The sequence below is a fragment of the Xenopus tropicalis genome, chromosome 4 (assembly GCF_000004195.4).
Source record: "Xenopus tropicalis strain Nigerian chromosome 4, UCB_Xtro_10.0, whole genome shotgun sequence".
In the NCBI taxonomy this organism is placed as follows: domain Eukaryota; kingdom Metazoa; phylum Chordata; class Amphibia; order Anura; family Pipidae; genus Xenopus; species Xenopus tropicalis.
In genome coordinates this window covers 42,936,508-42,954,249 of record NC_030680.2, presented here as the reverse complement: position 1 = coordinate 42,954,249, position 17,742 = coordinate 42,936,508, and the positions used below count along the sequence as shown (strand labels likewise).

Sequence of the window (17,742 nt, the reverse complement as noted above, 5' to 3'; positions counted from 1 at the left end):
GTGAAGGCTCTCATTCATCCAGGTCATGGTATATTTGTAGTAAAGTCAACTGGACTGTGGCTGTGTTTTTCTTGAAGATGTTTCGCCAGACATCCGACTGGCTTTCTAAATTTAGAATTAATTTAAAGATCTTCCTGGAATAAATACCATGGAATATTGCTCAGATTAGCATAATCTGTTTATCATAACCAGCATGGGGTCAGGAATTTCATTAAGATAAGGTGATTGTATTAGCATAATTGGAGCTATGAGGTGTTATTAAACAGTCCAGGGAGAGGTGTCAAAACAGCTTTGTATGTAACAGACAATAGATGTCGCACAACCCCCCCCCCCCCCCCCCCCCCCCCCCCCCCCCCACCACACCTATTTAAGCTTGGTTTCTCTATTTTCACATATATGGCTTCTTTAACACCTCTTTTGAACCAGTCCTCCTCGCTGTCCAGAATGTGAACTTGGCAGTCTTTTAATGTGTGTCCTTTTTTACTTTAGATGTAAGTACACAGCTACCCAGAGTAGCTAGCTCTTCTGTGCTGTGTCATACATACAAGTCAGAGCACTACACTGTATACACAATGTTACTCTTCTTGTGCTTTTTTTCAGACACCCCAGTTACATAAGGGAGCACCAAGTTCTTTCGACTGTCATGTCCACCTTCACCGGTAGTTTTGGTGTTATTGCTTCTCTTTTTACAGGTTTTAACAAAAGCCCACCAAGTTTTAAGGGCCCCTCTGAGATATTCCAACTCTTTTGCCTGCCTCTGTGCTGGTGGGGATCTTGTCTCTTCTGTGGTGTACGGTTCTGATAACTGCCAATTTGTGATCTAGTGTTTGGAGACAGCCAGTGTGTTAATCTTGCACATGTTCCCGTGTAAGCTTGATTTTGTGGTCCACTGTGTTCAGTAAACATCTGTACCTCTTGTGTGTGTATTTTAACCCAGGTGACATCCTTTGAAGGTATCCAGGGCCTTTCTTTCCACTTCCTCCATGTACAGGTTCGCCACAATTGGTGAAACTGGCAATCCCATGGTGCAGCCATTCTTCTGCCTGTTGAATTGATCCTTGTACTTGAAATATGCGGTACTGTTGCCAAGGGTGTTGTCTTTTAGCAACTATTCTCATCCTTTCAACTGCCTCTGTGATGGGAATGCATGTAAAAAAGGGATTTGACATCATAGGACACCATGGTTTCTTCTGTGTCTGGTACTAACCCTTGAATTTTATTTGTAAAATCCTGGGCGTTCTGGATATGTTGATCTGCATTTCCAACCAAAGGGACTAGGATGTTGGCTAGGTATTTTTCCACATTGTAGGTGACAGGTAAAACATGGCCTAACGAGTTCAGGGAGCTGTTGTAGACATTAGCAAGGACAACAAAAGTTTGATTTAGACTACTGTTAAATGCTTGGAGAAGTAAGAGGTGGATTATGCCTGCTGAGGAAGAATCTAACAAAATGCATTTAAGAGATATAAGTATTGTTGTGATGATACTATGTTGTATGTGTAATTGCTATTGAAAGGAGTATCTGTCTGGTTGTTTATTTTGGCAGCACTTTTGGTTCTGACTCCTGAAAAACAATATAGCAGAATCCAGCTGAATAATAGACCTGGAGGAGAACTGCCATCTGTGACAAAATGTTTATTTAATGTATACTGGAAAGTTGCTTACAATATTTTTGAGCCCTCTCTACATTTTCTTATTACAACTTGATTTTATGAATATAGCCCCTAAAAGGCTCATTCTTTTCCACATTTTCCAACTGTATATGTTATTTGAATATGCTTCCATAACAAAATACAGCAAACCAATAAGTTGCACAAAAAAAACAAATTTGATATCTTTTAGATTTAAGGTTTTCATCCCCCCATAATAGTGCATATACATTTGGCTGCATTCATAATAGTGAACGATAGTGAATAGTAAAACAGAATGCTCAAAAAATACTTTTGTCAAGCTGCATATCACATTTTCAGCATGATTTTGTAATGGGCAAGTCCAAACACAAAGCTTACACTTTATATATTGGGAAAAGGCCCTAGTACTAGACTAGTAATCGAACTGTAATTACAGGGGTTGCAGGGTGTGACATACTAACATATTTGTATCCTAATTTTGTGTGTTATAGTGAATTGCTCTGGGGAGGGTAGATGCAGCAGGCATAATACCTCCAGCTGATTTATGGCCCTCAGCTGCAAGTTCTATCTTTCACTCCTTCACTTGTTTATTTGCTAATGTCCCACAAGTCCCCAGAGTATACCAGTTAGAAGTAGCCTGCATGTAGAAGTTCCCTGATTTTTAGGGACCATGCACTTCAATCAAGTAGGCCTAAAATTCATCAAATTGATAGATTTGGCCTGCTTTATCAGAACTGGGCACACCAATGAGAAGTGGCCTCCATATTCCTTTTGTTTTCTTGGGACCATGTATTTTCCTCAGGTAGGCCTAAAATTGGCAGGCTTATGGTCTAAACCAGGGGTGGCCAATACGTAGATCGTGGCCCACCAGTCGATCCCCCGTGGATCACTGGTCGACCACGATGAAGCCGCGGATGCGGAAGTGTTGTGTATTTGCATACGTACGCTGCGTCACGTACATACGCATTCACGCCGCACTTCCACATTCCCGGGTCATGAGTCGACTGCGGAATAAAAAAGTCTGGCCACTCCTGGTCTTAACTGTACAGTTAGCATAACAGAGACCCAACCTTTGCCCCCTCTGCATTGCTCAGTGGCCTGTCAGCCCAGGAGAATGTCTTTGCTTTCCAGGGCACATGGGGGAAATCTATTGAAAACCATTCAATAGTTTAGTTTAGTTCCTAAACCTGACTGTTTCGCCAAACTTTCAGTTATAGCGTCTAATGCTAATGGCCTACTGCTGCACAAATATGGCAGCCACCACATAGGGGATCAAGCGGAATCAGGTAATGTAAAATCATCTGGTAAATACTTTTATGGCAAAATTATAAATATCATGCAAAGACAATGTTATAATAGATGTAAAAGGGTCTAATTTCAGGTGTCAGTATCTCTTTAATGTAGTCATGGAGTCCTAATCTCCCTAGAATGGGCAGGTTCAGTTAGCATTCAATCCACAAAAGTAATGACTGCCTGGTTGAGACATAGCTGAACTGTTGAACTGTGATTAACATAGCACAGATATGATATAATGCACTGGTGTTTTAAATGTTTTATGGCATGTTGACTTTCTTGATGTGCTTATACTTGCCATTCATTTAAAATCAATAGTCCCCACTGGAGCCATATAAGACATGTTTGCCTTTTTACATACCGTAAAACCAAGATACTCCTATGGCTTCAATTAAAACAGCAAATAAAATAGATGTCCCAGCTGCAAATGTATCCAGCAGAGTTAGCACATAGATTCCACCCTATTACAGGAAAAAAAAACATTGTTGAACAAAAAATCAGCTCTTATTATGATGTGAGCACTGATGAACAATTTACATAAATCAAAGAATCAGTACTTACTATGACATAAAACTGCACTGCTAAATAATTGACACATTTTAATTTCATAGATATGATCTTTCTTATAATCTTCAGCACAAAGGGCAGATTAACATATGGTTACCAGATCAGGGACATTTCTCACAGATGCAACTAAAATGGCTGCACTGACTATACTACATTTAAATGCAATCATCTTGCAATTGCTACAGTGAAGCAACTGGTATATAATTTTTAGAAGTGTGTCTACATTTTCTAATGATATGATAACTTATGATCTAATAATTTAAGATCAATGCTGGCGTTATGGTGTGGTTGAAAGTCTAATTTTCCCATGACTCATGTAGCTTTAAATGCTTACCCTTAAGATATGGCTATAAAAATAACATCTGTCTACAGGTTTTATGGACAGGACTATCAAAAACACCACATCAAGTTCAACCCCTGCAAATGATTACTAGTACATTTAGATATATGCACATACATACATATAAGTAATTAACTGTAGATCTTACGATTAATATAGCATGTGATTGCATTGGTTCAAATGAAAGTTGCATTCTACTAGTATAAAGGGTGGCTTCTTGTTCTTTTTTCTATTCTATGTAAAAAAACAAACCCTACTATCTCTCCATAATGTTTTCTAAAGAAACAACTTATTTTTTTTTTGTCTTTCCTAATAATTTAATTGTCCTTTTACTGCTTTTTTGCACGTCTTTGAACTCCTTCTAGCTCATAAATATCCTTTTTAAACAATTAAGGCAGCAACTGTTTTATTAAAATGGCTGTGGTATCATCAGCAAACATAGAGACAGTTATAAACAACTTATAAAGCAAACAGCCAGGACCGACCCCTGCACCCACAAGCCCAAGTTCTATTTATGGCCACTATTGTAATCTATTTGATTTTCTATCCAAGTACAAATATTATGTTCTAGGTCAATATTCCTTAATTTTATCAGTAACCTTGTATGGTACTGTATCAAATGCTTTATAAATCAACCCCAATGTCAAGGTTTATAATAACATTAAGGAGAAAAGAAAAACAACCCTCTCAAAGTCTATGTCATTTCAATGTTTCTGCTTACCTTCCTACAGAAGGGAAGACAATTTAATTTGTCTGGCAAGATCTATTTCATATAAAGCCATTCTGGCACCAACTCATAGATGGTTATTAGTAAAAGGTAGAATATTTACTATAGGTCTAATCACCTATAGCAACTAGTAAGAAGGTAGCATTTACTGGCCACCTGCTTATAAACAATCGTCTCATTGGTTACTATGGCTTACTGGACCTGAAAACTTTGTGCCTTGTATTACATACTGTGACATAATTTCAAAGAAGGCCATGTTGTTCCCTAAATGCTCAAACTAGTGCTGGAGATAAATTTGGTATATTAGTTTTTAGAGAATTCAAAAGAGCATTTTGTTTTAGAAGACCTATTCTTTAGGTTAGATCTTAGATATCCAAACTTGCTTTTTCAGGTCCTCCATTAACCATTTTCCTGTACTGATACAGGTAGGCCTGGCCCAATCAACCACATGTGGAACCCTGGCACCAAGAACACAGCAAACTAAATGGTTGTAGAAATCTAGACAAACAATAACCTTATCTGCATTCCTAATAATTAAATCCCAATAACCACAATTTTAACTTCACCTCTACTAAAGAGGCTGGCCTTTGGCTTTTAGAAAAATCAGCCCCATCTTAAAATTCCATTCCTAAGTTCACACTCCTATCTTTATGGCAAATCTTTTTGGGATGCACTGACTCTTGCATCCACCTCCCGTTTCCCTTTTTCACACTAGGCTTTCTGTTACAGGTAGTACTTCGTAAAGAAGTGGATTCACTCAAGATTGGAATTTTTGCTTAGGATTTGTAAACCGAGCTTCTAGAATGCCTCTTACAGTAATATTATGTTCATGTATCTGTTAGCTAATCGAGGCAATAAGATCCACCGCATAAAATACTCAATGACTATTTTAGTCCAGTGTGATCCAATGTTATGCAATTCACCTACAATATACAAAAACCTGTCACCTTGACAACTGTTTAGCCACAAACATGGTTTTTTAATGCAGTTTTTAGCAAACAGTCTCAGGGACTATAATCACCTGACATTTTGTTACCTTCCATTGATTATGCCTTTCTTTCTCCTTTAATGCACAGTTATTCATTTTGACCCAAACATATTAACCCACAAAGATTACTATTGTTTCTTGAATACGGAACAAATAATAAGTACGCAGTGTTGCATATTCATAGTTCAACATTCATGCACATTTAACAACTGTGAATTGTTGTAGTTGTTGTTGTGAAGTGGTCATTCCCTTTGATTATATGGGTTATGGTGTTTTATATAATTGTTGTTCAATATTATCAATAAATATTGTCTTGTATTTCTGCCGGTGTAATCACTTCAAGGAGAATGTTTTCTCCCCTTTTTGCACCTCAAAACTTCCTATGTTTAGGCATCAGAGAGCCTATAATAACTATATTTATATAGTTATTTTACCCCCCCTCTGTGTTACCTAGTTATTAGAGGTAAACTGCCTTCCTCTTCAAGGTGAATTCGGGGAGTTTAATTTAATACAAAGGTGTTTGTGTGTAAATATACTTGCTACACCTTGTTCTATTGGGGCTGGAATTGTGCGGTAAGCCAGTAAATAAATATGTTTATTTCACTTATCTTTGTCTGCTAAAATACTTGCCATAAACCATTAACATTCAAAATTTGGAAAACTTTAAGCTGGCGAGGACTATTGAGTCCTATGGAGGCTTAGAATAGTAGAGGAATAGAATAGCCAGGGAAAATTAATCCCATAATTGTTTTCTATTGCACCTAGTTTCAAGGGGAATTAATCCCATCATTGTTTTCTATTTTTACTTCAAGGGCAAGTTAATCACATTGTTGTATTCTATTTCACATTTTTTTAAGGGGAAGTTAATCACATTGTTGTATTCTATTTCACATATTTTAAGGGGAAGTTAATTCCATCATTGTTTTCTTTTTCACCAAGTTTCAATGGGAAATCAATCCCATCATTGTTTTCTATTTCACTCAGTTTCAAGTGAAACTTAAACACATTGTTGTTTTTTAAGAATGCTCCTAAAATGGCTGCTGGAGCAATTCCTGTTTGGGAAAAATAATTCATGGAAATGAATGGCCATTTCAATTTCACAAATTTCAAAGCGTGAGCCAAAAAGCACCTGAGCGTATCTCATTCATTCGGGTGCAGGCACATGTAGGAGGAGAAGGGCGGAATTTTCAGCAAGCGCTTTCACGCTTGCCGAATATATCCGCCCTACGCTTTGTGTGGCATTAGCCTTAGACCTCCTTTCCTGAATCACGCAGAATTTTATGCAGCTTCACTCTGCTCGCTCGCAGCTTCCAGGTACAGTGTCGGACTGGCCCACCAGGATACCAGGAATGGGCCCTTCTGCTTCTGACCATTTGGCCCGTTTCATGGTCATTCCCTATTTCTAAATGGTAAAAAAAGAGGAGAAATACAGTAGATGGAAGAATAGACGCTAGCATGTAAATAAAAGAGACTAGGAGAATAAAGAGGTTGGGTAAGGAAAGGAGGAAAAATAGTTTGGAGAGTGGGCCTAGGGTCTGTGGTCTGGGGTCCCAGTCCAACACTGTCCAGGTAGAGCGGTGTCTTTCTTTCTCAGACACATGGAAAACTGTTGCCTCTTTCTCCCACAAACAGAGAATCTAGGTGTGCGTCTGCACCTCCTTAAGTGTAGCAGCTCTGCATACAGCTGCAGTACAATTACCTGGACAAGAAAAAATTGGTTCCTAAGACAAACATCTGCAGCCCAAATCATGCACCATAAATCTCTGCGAAGTCATAATCCTAATTTAATCAACTAGGGGCTGAAGTATTTATACAACATACCTTTCTCTTAATCAATAACATTTTACAGCCTCCCCCACCATCTAAGGGGTAGATACATATTCCATAACCACAGACCTCAGGTTTAGTATTTATGATATGTGTAAAAGGTGTGCTTAGGTGTTTACAACAGTGTAAGTGTCCCACAACAGGTGGAATGCTCTTGCACATTTGGTATTGCAGCAATATCACCATTAATTTGACTAATAATTAGTGAATGGAATTTTCACTTATGTGTCTTATCAGTGTAAACTCAGATATTGATAAGGATACAGAGTCTTGCTTAGACTGAGGGAAACATATGTGCTAAAATGTGAACTAAGGGAATCAATACCCAATAACATACCAGATGTCCAAAACCACTAGCTTACTTAATGTATGCAGTACAACCCTCATTGTATTAAGCAAACAGTTTCCTAGCAAAGCTTTTGGCTATAGTCCAAATATCTTGAGGTATCATGCTTTCCACTTGTAAAGTTCAAAAAAGTTCAATCTATGGAATGCTCTGATTTTATTTCTCAACTCTTTTCACACAACAGTATAACCTTTTAACTTGAATTCTGCAGAATCCATCAGGCCTATTCCTTCCCTAAACAGAATTCTTATGTTCCTCAAACTCTCACTGCCTGGAATACTTTATTCACAATTCTCTTTTATACAACTTCATCATCTCTCTGCCACCATCCATTAACATAAACAATTTACATTTTGCCTCCTTACACACTTTTAAAAAAACAACATTTTATTATGTCTAGTTCCACAGATCTGGGATTACAGTAATGTGGGAAACCCCTAAAAATATACATGTTCAATACTAGTATTAGTCTCTCTTTCTATTAATCCTTTTCTTGCCCCACTCCAACTATAAATCTGAAACCAAACACAGTTCTGGCACCATTTCTTCTTTGGAAAAAAAAAAATATAGATAGAAATACAAATACAAAACCAAGTCTATTTGGTTAATATCCCTATCAAATTAAAGAGCAGTAACAAATAAAACTGAAAGTGTTTTAAAGTAATTAAAATATAAAGTGATTTTGCTCTACACTGGTAAAAGTTGTGTTTTTACTTTAGAAAGACTACTATAGTTTATATAAACAAACTTCTGTGTAGCCACAGGGGCAGCATTTCAAGCTGATAAAAAAGAAAAGGCACAGGTTTACACAGCAGATAACAGATAAACTCAATAGAATACAATGGCGTGTTACAGAACTTCTATGTTATCTTCTGTATAATCAGTGCCATTAAAGGACATGTAAACCCCCAACCAAAAAATGTAACAGTGAAAAGCCTCACAGCATTCTTTAAATACCTGCCACCCTGGTCCCTCAAAAGCAAACAGTGAAGCTGCAGCGATCCTTTGATGCTTCTCCTTCTGCACAGCGCTGTAACTCCCTCTTCCCCCTTCCTTCAGAATTCTGCTTGTCTCTTAGCCTAGTGCACATGCGCACTTCTAATCCGTTTTTAATGAGCATGTGCATATCAGATAATTCTGATAACTTCAAGAGGTTAGACAGGAGGGGCTATGCGCACATGCGCATTTGGAACACATACGCACGCTTGATGACGTCACCTCGGCAAAATGGGCTCCGGGTGACGGCAAAGAAATGAAGAATGCGGCGGTTCAGGCTGTAGGAGGAGATTGGGGGAGTGGAATGAATGCTGTTCAGGTCGGGGTAAGGCGCACTATGCATTACAACTGAAATAAAAATTAGTGTTGACATCTTCATTAAGGCTATTGCCACACATGGTGGATTTTCGGCCTGCAGATAAATGCAGGCGGAGAATCTGCTTCTATGCTCCAAAAAGCTTATTAACGTGTCTGCTCCCAGTGCCATTGTGTTGTCTTGGGTGCAGGCACACAGACCAGATTTTGGCCCCAATCAACTCAAATAATCAGCTCTGCCTCAAAATCCACTATGTGCACCTGAACCTGAGCAGATGCCATGGCTCTGGGTGCAGGCACATCAATAAGCTTTTTGGAGCATAGGGGCAGATTTTTGGCCTGTGTTTATCTGAAGGGCTGAGAATCCACCATGCCTGTCAGAAGCCTTAGCTCTATGTCAAATGGTATAGCTGCCCTCTTGGCTACACAGCAGCTTTGTTTATATAAACTATAGTAGTGTTTCTGATGAAAACACACAACTTTTACCAGTGTGGGGCAACAGTACATTATATTTAATTACTTTGATAATTTTTTTGGTGCTACTGTTCCTAACAAGTTATGAAGTACAGGCATGGGATCTGTTAACAGAATAGGAAGGTCATCTCCCACATACTCCATTTTAATAAAATAATTCAACATTTTAAAACGTATTTCCATTTTCTCTGTAATTACAAAACGGTACCTTGTACTTGATACCGTTAAAGATATAATTAATGCTTATTGGGGGGAAAATAATCCTATTAGGTTTATTTAATGTTTAAATGATTTTTTACTAGACAAAGTATTGTGATGCAAATTACAGAAAGAACCCTTATTTGGAAACCCCCCTGGCCCAAACATTCTGCATAATAGGTCCAATACCTGTACTGCCTTTTGATATACTTTTCAAGCTTTGTCTAGTTTTAATACATTCCTCTGTAACAGAAAAGGTCATAGAGAAAAACACATAATAACACAATAATTTAACAAATGTCGTATTAAAATACTAAAATGTGTTGTGATCAAAAATGCTACCCACATTAGTTATACACAAGAGAGCAAATATAAATGTGATGAAAGCCACAAGTAAGGTAAACAGTTTACGATGTCTTTTCAGGATACTGATATCATCTGCAAGGCCAGTAATAACAGCCTCCATGCCTCCCATCTGAAAAAGAAAAGCACAGAAAAAGTTAACATAGTCCAAGCTGATAGCTCAGGTGGCGTAATTTAAAAGGAAATAATAGATTTTATGAAAATAGAATTGGTGTGCATCATGGATAAACCTGGTACAAGACTATGGTTTTAGGCCCCAACAAATCCATATTTTCAGAATACACAAAAATCACCACCATTAGGCACTGATGGGTACCTAGATCTTCCTAGAGTCCTAGTGAAATTTCACTGGTTGACTATACAAACTGATGCAAAGGAAGCAACAGCTTCTTTCCCCACACAATAATGCTTTATACGTTTATAATATTTTATAATATACCTTTTCTTTTTTCTTATTTTTGCTTTATTCATTTATTAACAAATAATTACTGGATGGTTGCGGCTAGAGTACAGAGAAAAACTAAGATTTTTTTTGTTCAAAACTCATCAGTACATCAATGCATTGAAATCCATTTTTCAAAAACACAAAAATCGATTTTATTTATTTTTTCTAAATTTCACAGGGTACTACAGACATGTGACCTGTGCTCTGATAAACTTCAGTCACACTTTACTGCTGCGCTGCAAGTTGGAGTGATATAACCAGGGCCCTTCCTGCAGCTGATCAGCAGAACAATGGGAAGGTAGCAAGATAGCAGCTCCCAGTAGATAACAGAATAGCACCCAATAGTAAGAAATCCAAATCCCTCTCCTCCAGTTACATGGGAGTAGGAGAAAAAATAAGTTATCTGAAAACAGTTCTAATGTTTAGCACTGACTCCTGAAAACTCAGAACCAGGCACAATGCACTGAGATGGCTGCCTACACACCAATATTACAACTAAAAAAATACATTTGTTTGTTTAAGAACACAATTTTACATGGTCGAGTGAATTATTTTCTATGTAAACAGTGTAATTAAGAAATAAAAAGTACATCATAAAAATCATGACAGAATCCCTTTAATAACTAACTGAAAACTTGTCCAGGTTTCAATTTCTTACATAGGTACATGTTTATAACAGTAGGGTGAAACGTGGTGGAGAAATATAATTTTTGGTGGCGCTTAATAAACCAACCTTCATATCTAAAAACCATCAAGAGGTTTCTAAACCTCTGTATTGGTGCCATACTAGCATATCAAATAATTGTATTTATCTTCAGCTTTTGTTTTCATGGATATCAATTTACTTCATAACTTTAATTGTGGTGTAATATAATTGCATAAATTCCAGTAAAACTTTGGCATACAGCATTAAATAGGTGCACCAAAACATTTGTATACAGACATAACATGCAAAGTAAAATTAGCATTGTTGTCAGTGCTGGCACTTTGCAAGTAAGTTGTTAATTTTACACCAATGTTTATATTGGTTTTTTTTGGTGTAAAATTAACAAGGCATATTTATAAACATGTGCATCTAAGATATCCAAACAGAAAACAGTGGCTGAAACTCCATATGGAGAGAACCACTCGCAGATACTGATGAGCAGGGCCATTAATAAGGTATATTTATAAATATGTTTGTCCAAACAAAGATATCCAAACAAAAAAGAATGGTAAGTTGTAAGAAATCCATATGGAATAACCACTCACAGAAACTGATGAGCAGGCCAGTAAATATAAAGTAGACATTATTATAGTAAAATGTTTACTAACAAAGTCCCTTAAAAAGTCTATATTTATTAACTGACTTGGTTGTGGGTTTAAATGAGAACCTATCACTACATTAATTTTTGGTTTTCATTCCCTTTATTGACACTTTGGAGCAATAGCACCTGAGCCCTTACAGATGAGCTTCTACTTGGTTTCTGGTAGTACTGCCTTGATTATTGTCCACTACAGAACACCAAGCCACCCCTCCCCTTTCCCACCCAGTTTCCTCTGATTAATGCATGCACAGTTGTCTGTGCAAATGCATAGCTCCTACACTGGAGATTTCTACCGTTGGCATGCTTTTATGCTGCTTTACAAAAGAACATCGACTCTTCTGCCCTACTAAAGCTATGGACAGACATGCAGTTGCACTGTCTACACAGCATAAATTCATGTGCTTTTCAGTGCCTATGGATTTTCTTGTAAGCCATGTTATTGTACTGCCATTGCTAGCAGGAAACTTGTACAAAAAGCATGATGGAATACTGCCCATAGGTACTCAACCCTCTGATATCTCACCCACATTTTATGGGAACACCAGGGCAATACAGCAGTGGCATGCTTCTGCGCTGACTCTTTTTTTTCAAATCAGCACTACTATTTCTCGGGATGTCCCTTGGCATCACAGGGTTCATGTGGACATAATGCATTCTTGTCTTTAGGAGACAGGATGGCAAAGAAGAAAAAGTGGAAGTTACCTCTGCTATTCATAGTAACATAGTAACATAGTAAGTTGGGTTGAAAAAAGACATACGTCCATCACGTTCAACCATAATGCCTATATATAACCTGCCTAACTTCTAGTTGATCCAGAGGAAGGCAAAAAACCCCATCTGAAACCTCTCTAATTTGCTGCAGAGAAGGGGGAAAAATTCCTTCCACAGAGTACAAGGGCTGATGACTATACATTTGAGGTTGAGGCTCCAATAACTGTCAAAACCTTGCTCATAGGATGATTTATACCCTCCAGGAGGAACTGAAAAAACAAAAGACTCTATATATGGGTTTTGGCTCAGTCCACAAGCCCTAAAAGCATTTCCTGGTGTACGAAACAGAGGATGAGCTCATAAAAAAAAGAGTAGAAAACACCTGATGCATGAAGGATTAGAGAAACATCACTCGCTACCCCTTTGACTAATCCTGTGGAGACAAATGGGAATGTGTCCCAAGGGTGGTTGCTCCAGTTGCTAGGTTGCCCAAATTTACCACCCAGAGCCTAAGTGGCCCTTTCACTCCTCCTTGGATTTTGCTTGCCACAGTGCTCCAGATCCCAGCCATCTTATTTGTACAAGGACAAGGGCTACCACTCCAGAAATCAACACGGAGAGGTTATAAGATGATGCTCTTTCGTAAGATAACAAACAAAAAAGTGGGTCCATCAAATTGTTGCTTCCGTTTACAATATCTAATTTTGACAAAATTCCCCATCCAAGTTCCTCGTGTCCAACATACCACCCTCAAAAAAAAAAAGGTCTGTGCTCAGACAATTAGCAAAGTCCTGCTCACTTCAGTGGTCCATGATTACTACAGCTGGGGAGGGGGATTTAATAACAAAACAATTAAGGGTAGATAGTCCCAAGTGTTGTCCAAACCTCATATTAACATTCTGGAGCTCTCCCTCACCCAATAGTCACTCCTACTCAGAGGGTGCCCCATAAAGGTGCAGTTGGACAACGCCAACACATTGGCCTAGATCAATTATTAATGCAGCTCAGCTTGGAAAGAGGTCTCCCATGTTTTACAATAGGCAGAGGCCAATCACTGCTACCTGGCAGCAGTTTACATTCCCAGATAACTGAATTGGGAGGTGGACTTAATCAGCTGGAATATCCTCAATCTAGAGAAATAGTCTTTTCACAAAACAGCCTTCCACCAACTCAGCACCTACTGGGATTACCCACAGGTGGAATAGAGTGTCATTCAACCATCAGCCAGGTACCGGGACCCACAGGTACACTTTGTGGATGCTATTACCCCTTGGGAATTTGATCTGGTTTCCATTTTCCCACCCATTCCCAGGATACACCCCATTCTCTGCAGACTTACTCAGTTCCAGACAACAGCTATTGTACCTGGACCTATTTTTCCAATCTATGCAATCTCTTCATAGCCTCCCCATGGAAATTTTCTCTGTGGCCAAACCTCCTGACAGGGCAATTCTCATCACATCAGACTGGAAAAAGTAGCAGAGATGGTATAGCTATTGAAAGCTGGACCAAAAATGGATTCTCCAGCAAAGGAACTTCTGTGCTTTTATAGGTCACAAACGGGTTACTTCAGCCTCTTACCACCATATCTTGTTCATGTTTTGCACCTGGTGCATACATGGACAGCAAGACAAGCATACACTTTCCACATGCTTGGGGTTAAACTCCTTAAATGTTCAAGTCTTGGCTCTTTTACTCCTCTTTCAGCACCAAATTATTGCTAGAAAATTTGAAGACATTTCTCCAGAATACTGATCACATCAGACCTGTGTAAAGGCAACCCCTTCCTCTGTCGATTTTGAACCTTGTACTCTGCTCACTCCAAAACACCCATGTTGAGCCGCTGGCTTCCATCAACATCAAACTGCTCATGTGGATTATTGCCTTCTTAATTGCTATATCCTCGGCTACGAGACTGTCTGAATTGGGGGCATTGCATCATAAGGCCCTTTTCTTTTTTTTCTCTTGAAGTGGTCTGTGGGACCATAAGGAATAACATCCACCACCAGGAAGCAGAAGAAGAGAAGGGAAGGCTCCTTCTCTCTGCTGCTATTGCCTTCATTACTTTCTGAGAGAGGTCTGTTTCTCTGATCTGATTCTGCAGCTAGTAAATGCTGGCACCAGGGGTTGACCAAGAGTTCTAGCTGTAGAAGTCCTCTAGATTGGTTACTCGCACATGGGAATATTAACACTTGGGTCACTAATTTAGGGGGAACAGTACTAGGCCCCTATACTTTCACAGAACAGAAGCTGTCCAGTACAGGTCAGTACTTGGCTATATATCACCAAGTCACCCAGTGCGCAATCTGTTCATTGCCAAAAACAGCACATTTTTATAACATTCTGCACACAGCTTTCTCTGTGTCCACTCTGGTATAGATTGTGTACTCCATATATTTATCCAGCCCCAGATTTCAGCCCAGTGTGTGCCAGTATTAAAACAATGCTACCTTATGCACTCATCAGTTACACCACATACACTCCTATGTCATTTCCAATGCTCTTCCCTACTGCGTACTTTTCTTGTGTCATTTATGATGCTCCACTCAACTGTGCACTTTTACTCTTCATCCGCTCTTCATCCTGACCCTCATTTCAATCCCGGACAGGGACACCATCACACAAAGGGCAGACACAGAAGGAGAAAAACAGCCAATCCTTTATATGGAATATTTTAATTAAACTTATTTTATAGTAATATCACTTTGCCACACTAGCATTCAGGGTTGGACTGGCCCCAGACCTGACCCTTTCTGGCGCTCCCCCTGCCCGACCGTTCCCCCCCTGACGCGTTAAACTTATGCGAGCTCAATGAAGGACATCGGGTGGGGGACCCTATGCAGGGCCCCTGGGGCGGGAACCCCGGTGGGCCCTACCCCCCCAGTCCGACCCTGCTAGCATTGCTATTTACAGCACTGCATTGCAATTTCAGGGACTATCCCATTAGTGGCTACATAGCCTGCTAATGGCAGAGGGACCCTTTTCTAGGGGGTCCTAGCATACTACAAAGGTTAGATACCTAACTTGCAAATGGTGCTGCAAACATCTTGCCTCAGGAAGAAAGTAACCAATATTCTCAGCATGTTCTAAGGAAACCTCTGATGAGGCCCAACAGGCTAAAGAAGTCACAACCCTCTCTCTAACAAGTGATTCAAGGGTGGACCCTTCCCTGAAAGTGTTGCAGGATACCCCTGCGTTGCCTTCCACACCCAGCCAGGATCCCCTGCCTGGGCAATACAACTTACCACTGGTAAACTAAAATTAGCAGTATACCTTGACTAATTGCTAGACAAATCAAACCATAGGGTATCTAAATCTTGACCTAAGTCTACCAAGTGCCAAGCTCCTTTGTCTTCAGAGGACGACCTAGACTCTCCCCATGCCTTAACACTCTGCTATCAAACCCTCTGTAAAGTTGAAATCTATTATTTTGATAAAGGCTTAATAAAGGGCATGATATGGTCCGAAATGTTGCACATATAGATTACCTAAATAAATCACTTTTTCACCTTTGCAATAAGGCGTGCTACCATATTGCTTTTTACAAAGTTTATTTTCAATGTGGCGACATTCTAAGAGGCTATTTGTACAGGCTGTACATGCACCATTCTGATATTGCTGCCTTTTTGTGTATCTACATGCTTGCAGTTCCATCTGCATTTTGTCAGTTGCGGCAGTGTAAGGTGTAGTTGAAAGCTGCGTTCCTACTTTGAACCCTTTGGGCACTAGTAATTCGGGGATGGAATTAAGCTTTAAATACTGTTGTCATTGGTGGTGTTATTATGCTTGACAAAGTGGTGGCGTGAGCTTCAAAATGTTGCAGTTGTCTGTATTTGTGGAAACTTATTTTTAATGACAACTTGTGCATTCTTTTTGTATGTATTTATACATATACACATACATGTACCCTTATCCCTACAATTCTTTTTTTTTGTTTCTTATAAATACATACATACATACATACATACATGTAACATGTAAAGTAGGCACTTTCGTATAAATAAATAAATTACCTGGGTGCAGAACCTTATCAAGCAGGAATCCAGTAGTTCAAAGGAGCCACACTCACAGGTCTTATGCAAACAAAGGATGTTTATTCAAAAATGAATAAACATCCTTTGTTTGCATAAGACCTGTGAGTGCCGCTCGTTTGAACTACTATATATATACATATATGTATGTATTTCTAAGAGTGTTGTTTTAGTAAAAAAATAAAAGGTATACTTAATTTTAAAATAAACATTATATATATATATATATTTAAACATAAACGAACATTTATATATATATATATATAAATAATATATATATATAAATAATATATATATATATATATATAAATACTATATATATATATATAAACATATATATATATATATATATATATATATATATATATATATATATATATATAAATAATTATTTAGCAAACTTTTCATATATTAAAACTGCTGTTTTATTAAAAAGATATCACTTACAGCACTATCAATGCCTAGTGTTAATAACATAATGAAAAAGACCACAGCCCAGAATGTCGATCCTGCAAGGGTAGAGATTGCCTCTGGGTATATTATAAAGACTAATCCAGCTCCTGCGAAAACACAAAACAAAACATAATAATTCATCTCTTATACAAAAAGCAAGGAAAGCAAGTTGCGAATAGAAATATAACATAATATACAGCATTTCAAATCTTATGGATAAAAAAAACATTTTAATAAAACATATAGGTTCAACTGATTAGCTTCTACAGATCAGGCAAAGTGTGATTTATAAATGTAAGGCTCTTCCTTCTGCAAATAACTTTTATGATCTGCAGCACTTAAAGGAGAAGGAAAGGCTAATAAAGAGTTAATCTCAAGCTGCAGGCATACCTTCAGTTGTCTCAATAGTGCCCTTAAGTCTCCCCATATTTCTCCCGTTCAGATGATAAGAAGCCAAACAGGAAGAAAAAACATTGTGCTTGGTAAAGAAAGTTCCCATAATGCCTCACTCCTGCACGGAGACCGAGACCAAGTGTACATGCTCAGTTAGTTAGACTATGAGTTGTCCTGCTTATTGGCTCAGATCCACATTCCTAAGGGGGGGAGTGAGTTCTTAGCATTCTTGAGGGAGGGGGGAGCAGCAGAGAGCAGAGAACAGAAAGCTGTGTGTCTCTGGCACAGGAATTACAGACACAAGAAATCTTCTGACAGAGAACTCAGTGCAGCGTTT

The 17,742-nt window shown here is 38.5% G+C and overlaps 1 protein-coding gene across 1 annotated transcript in view; it reads right to left on the bottom strand.

Moving 5' to 3' along the window:
* Positions 1-17,742, bottom strand: part of slc6a2 (solute carrier family 6 member 2) — a 127,401-nt gene that overhangs the window by 43,685 nt on the left and 65,974 nt on the right. Inside the window, exons 9-11 of the mRNA XM_018093473.2 lie at positions 17,007-17,119; positions 10,049-10,177; positions 3,286-3,385 (exon numbers count right to left, since the gene is read on the bottom strand). Coding sequence (XP_017948962.2) covers positions 3,286-3,385; positions 10,049-10,177; positions 17,007-17,119 — 342 coding nt within the window. The remainder of the gene's footprint in view (positions 1-3,285; positions 3,386-10,048; positions 10,178-17,006; positions 17,120-17,742) is intronic.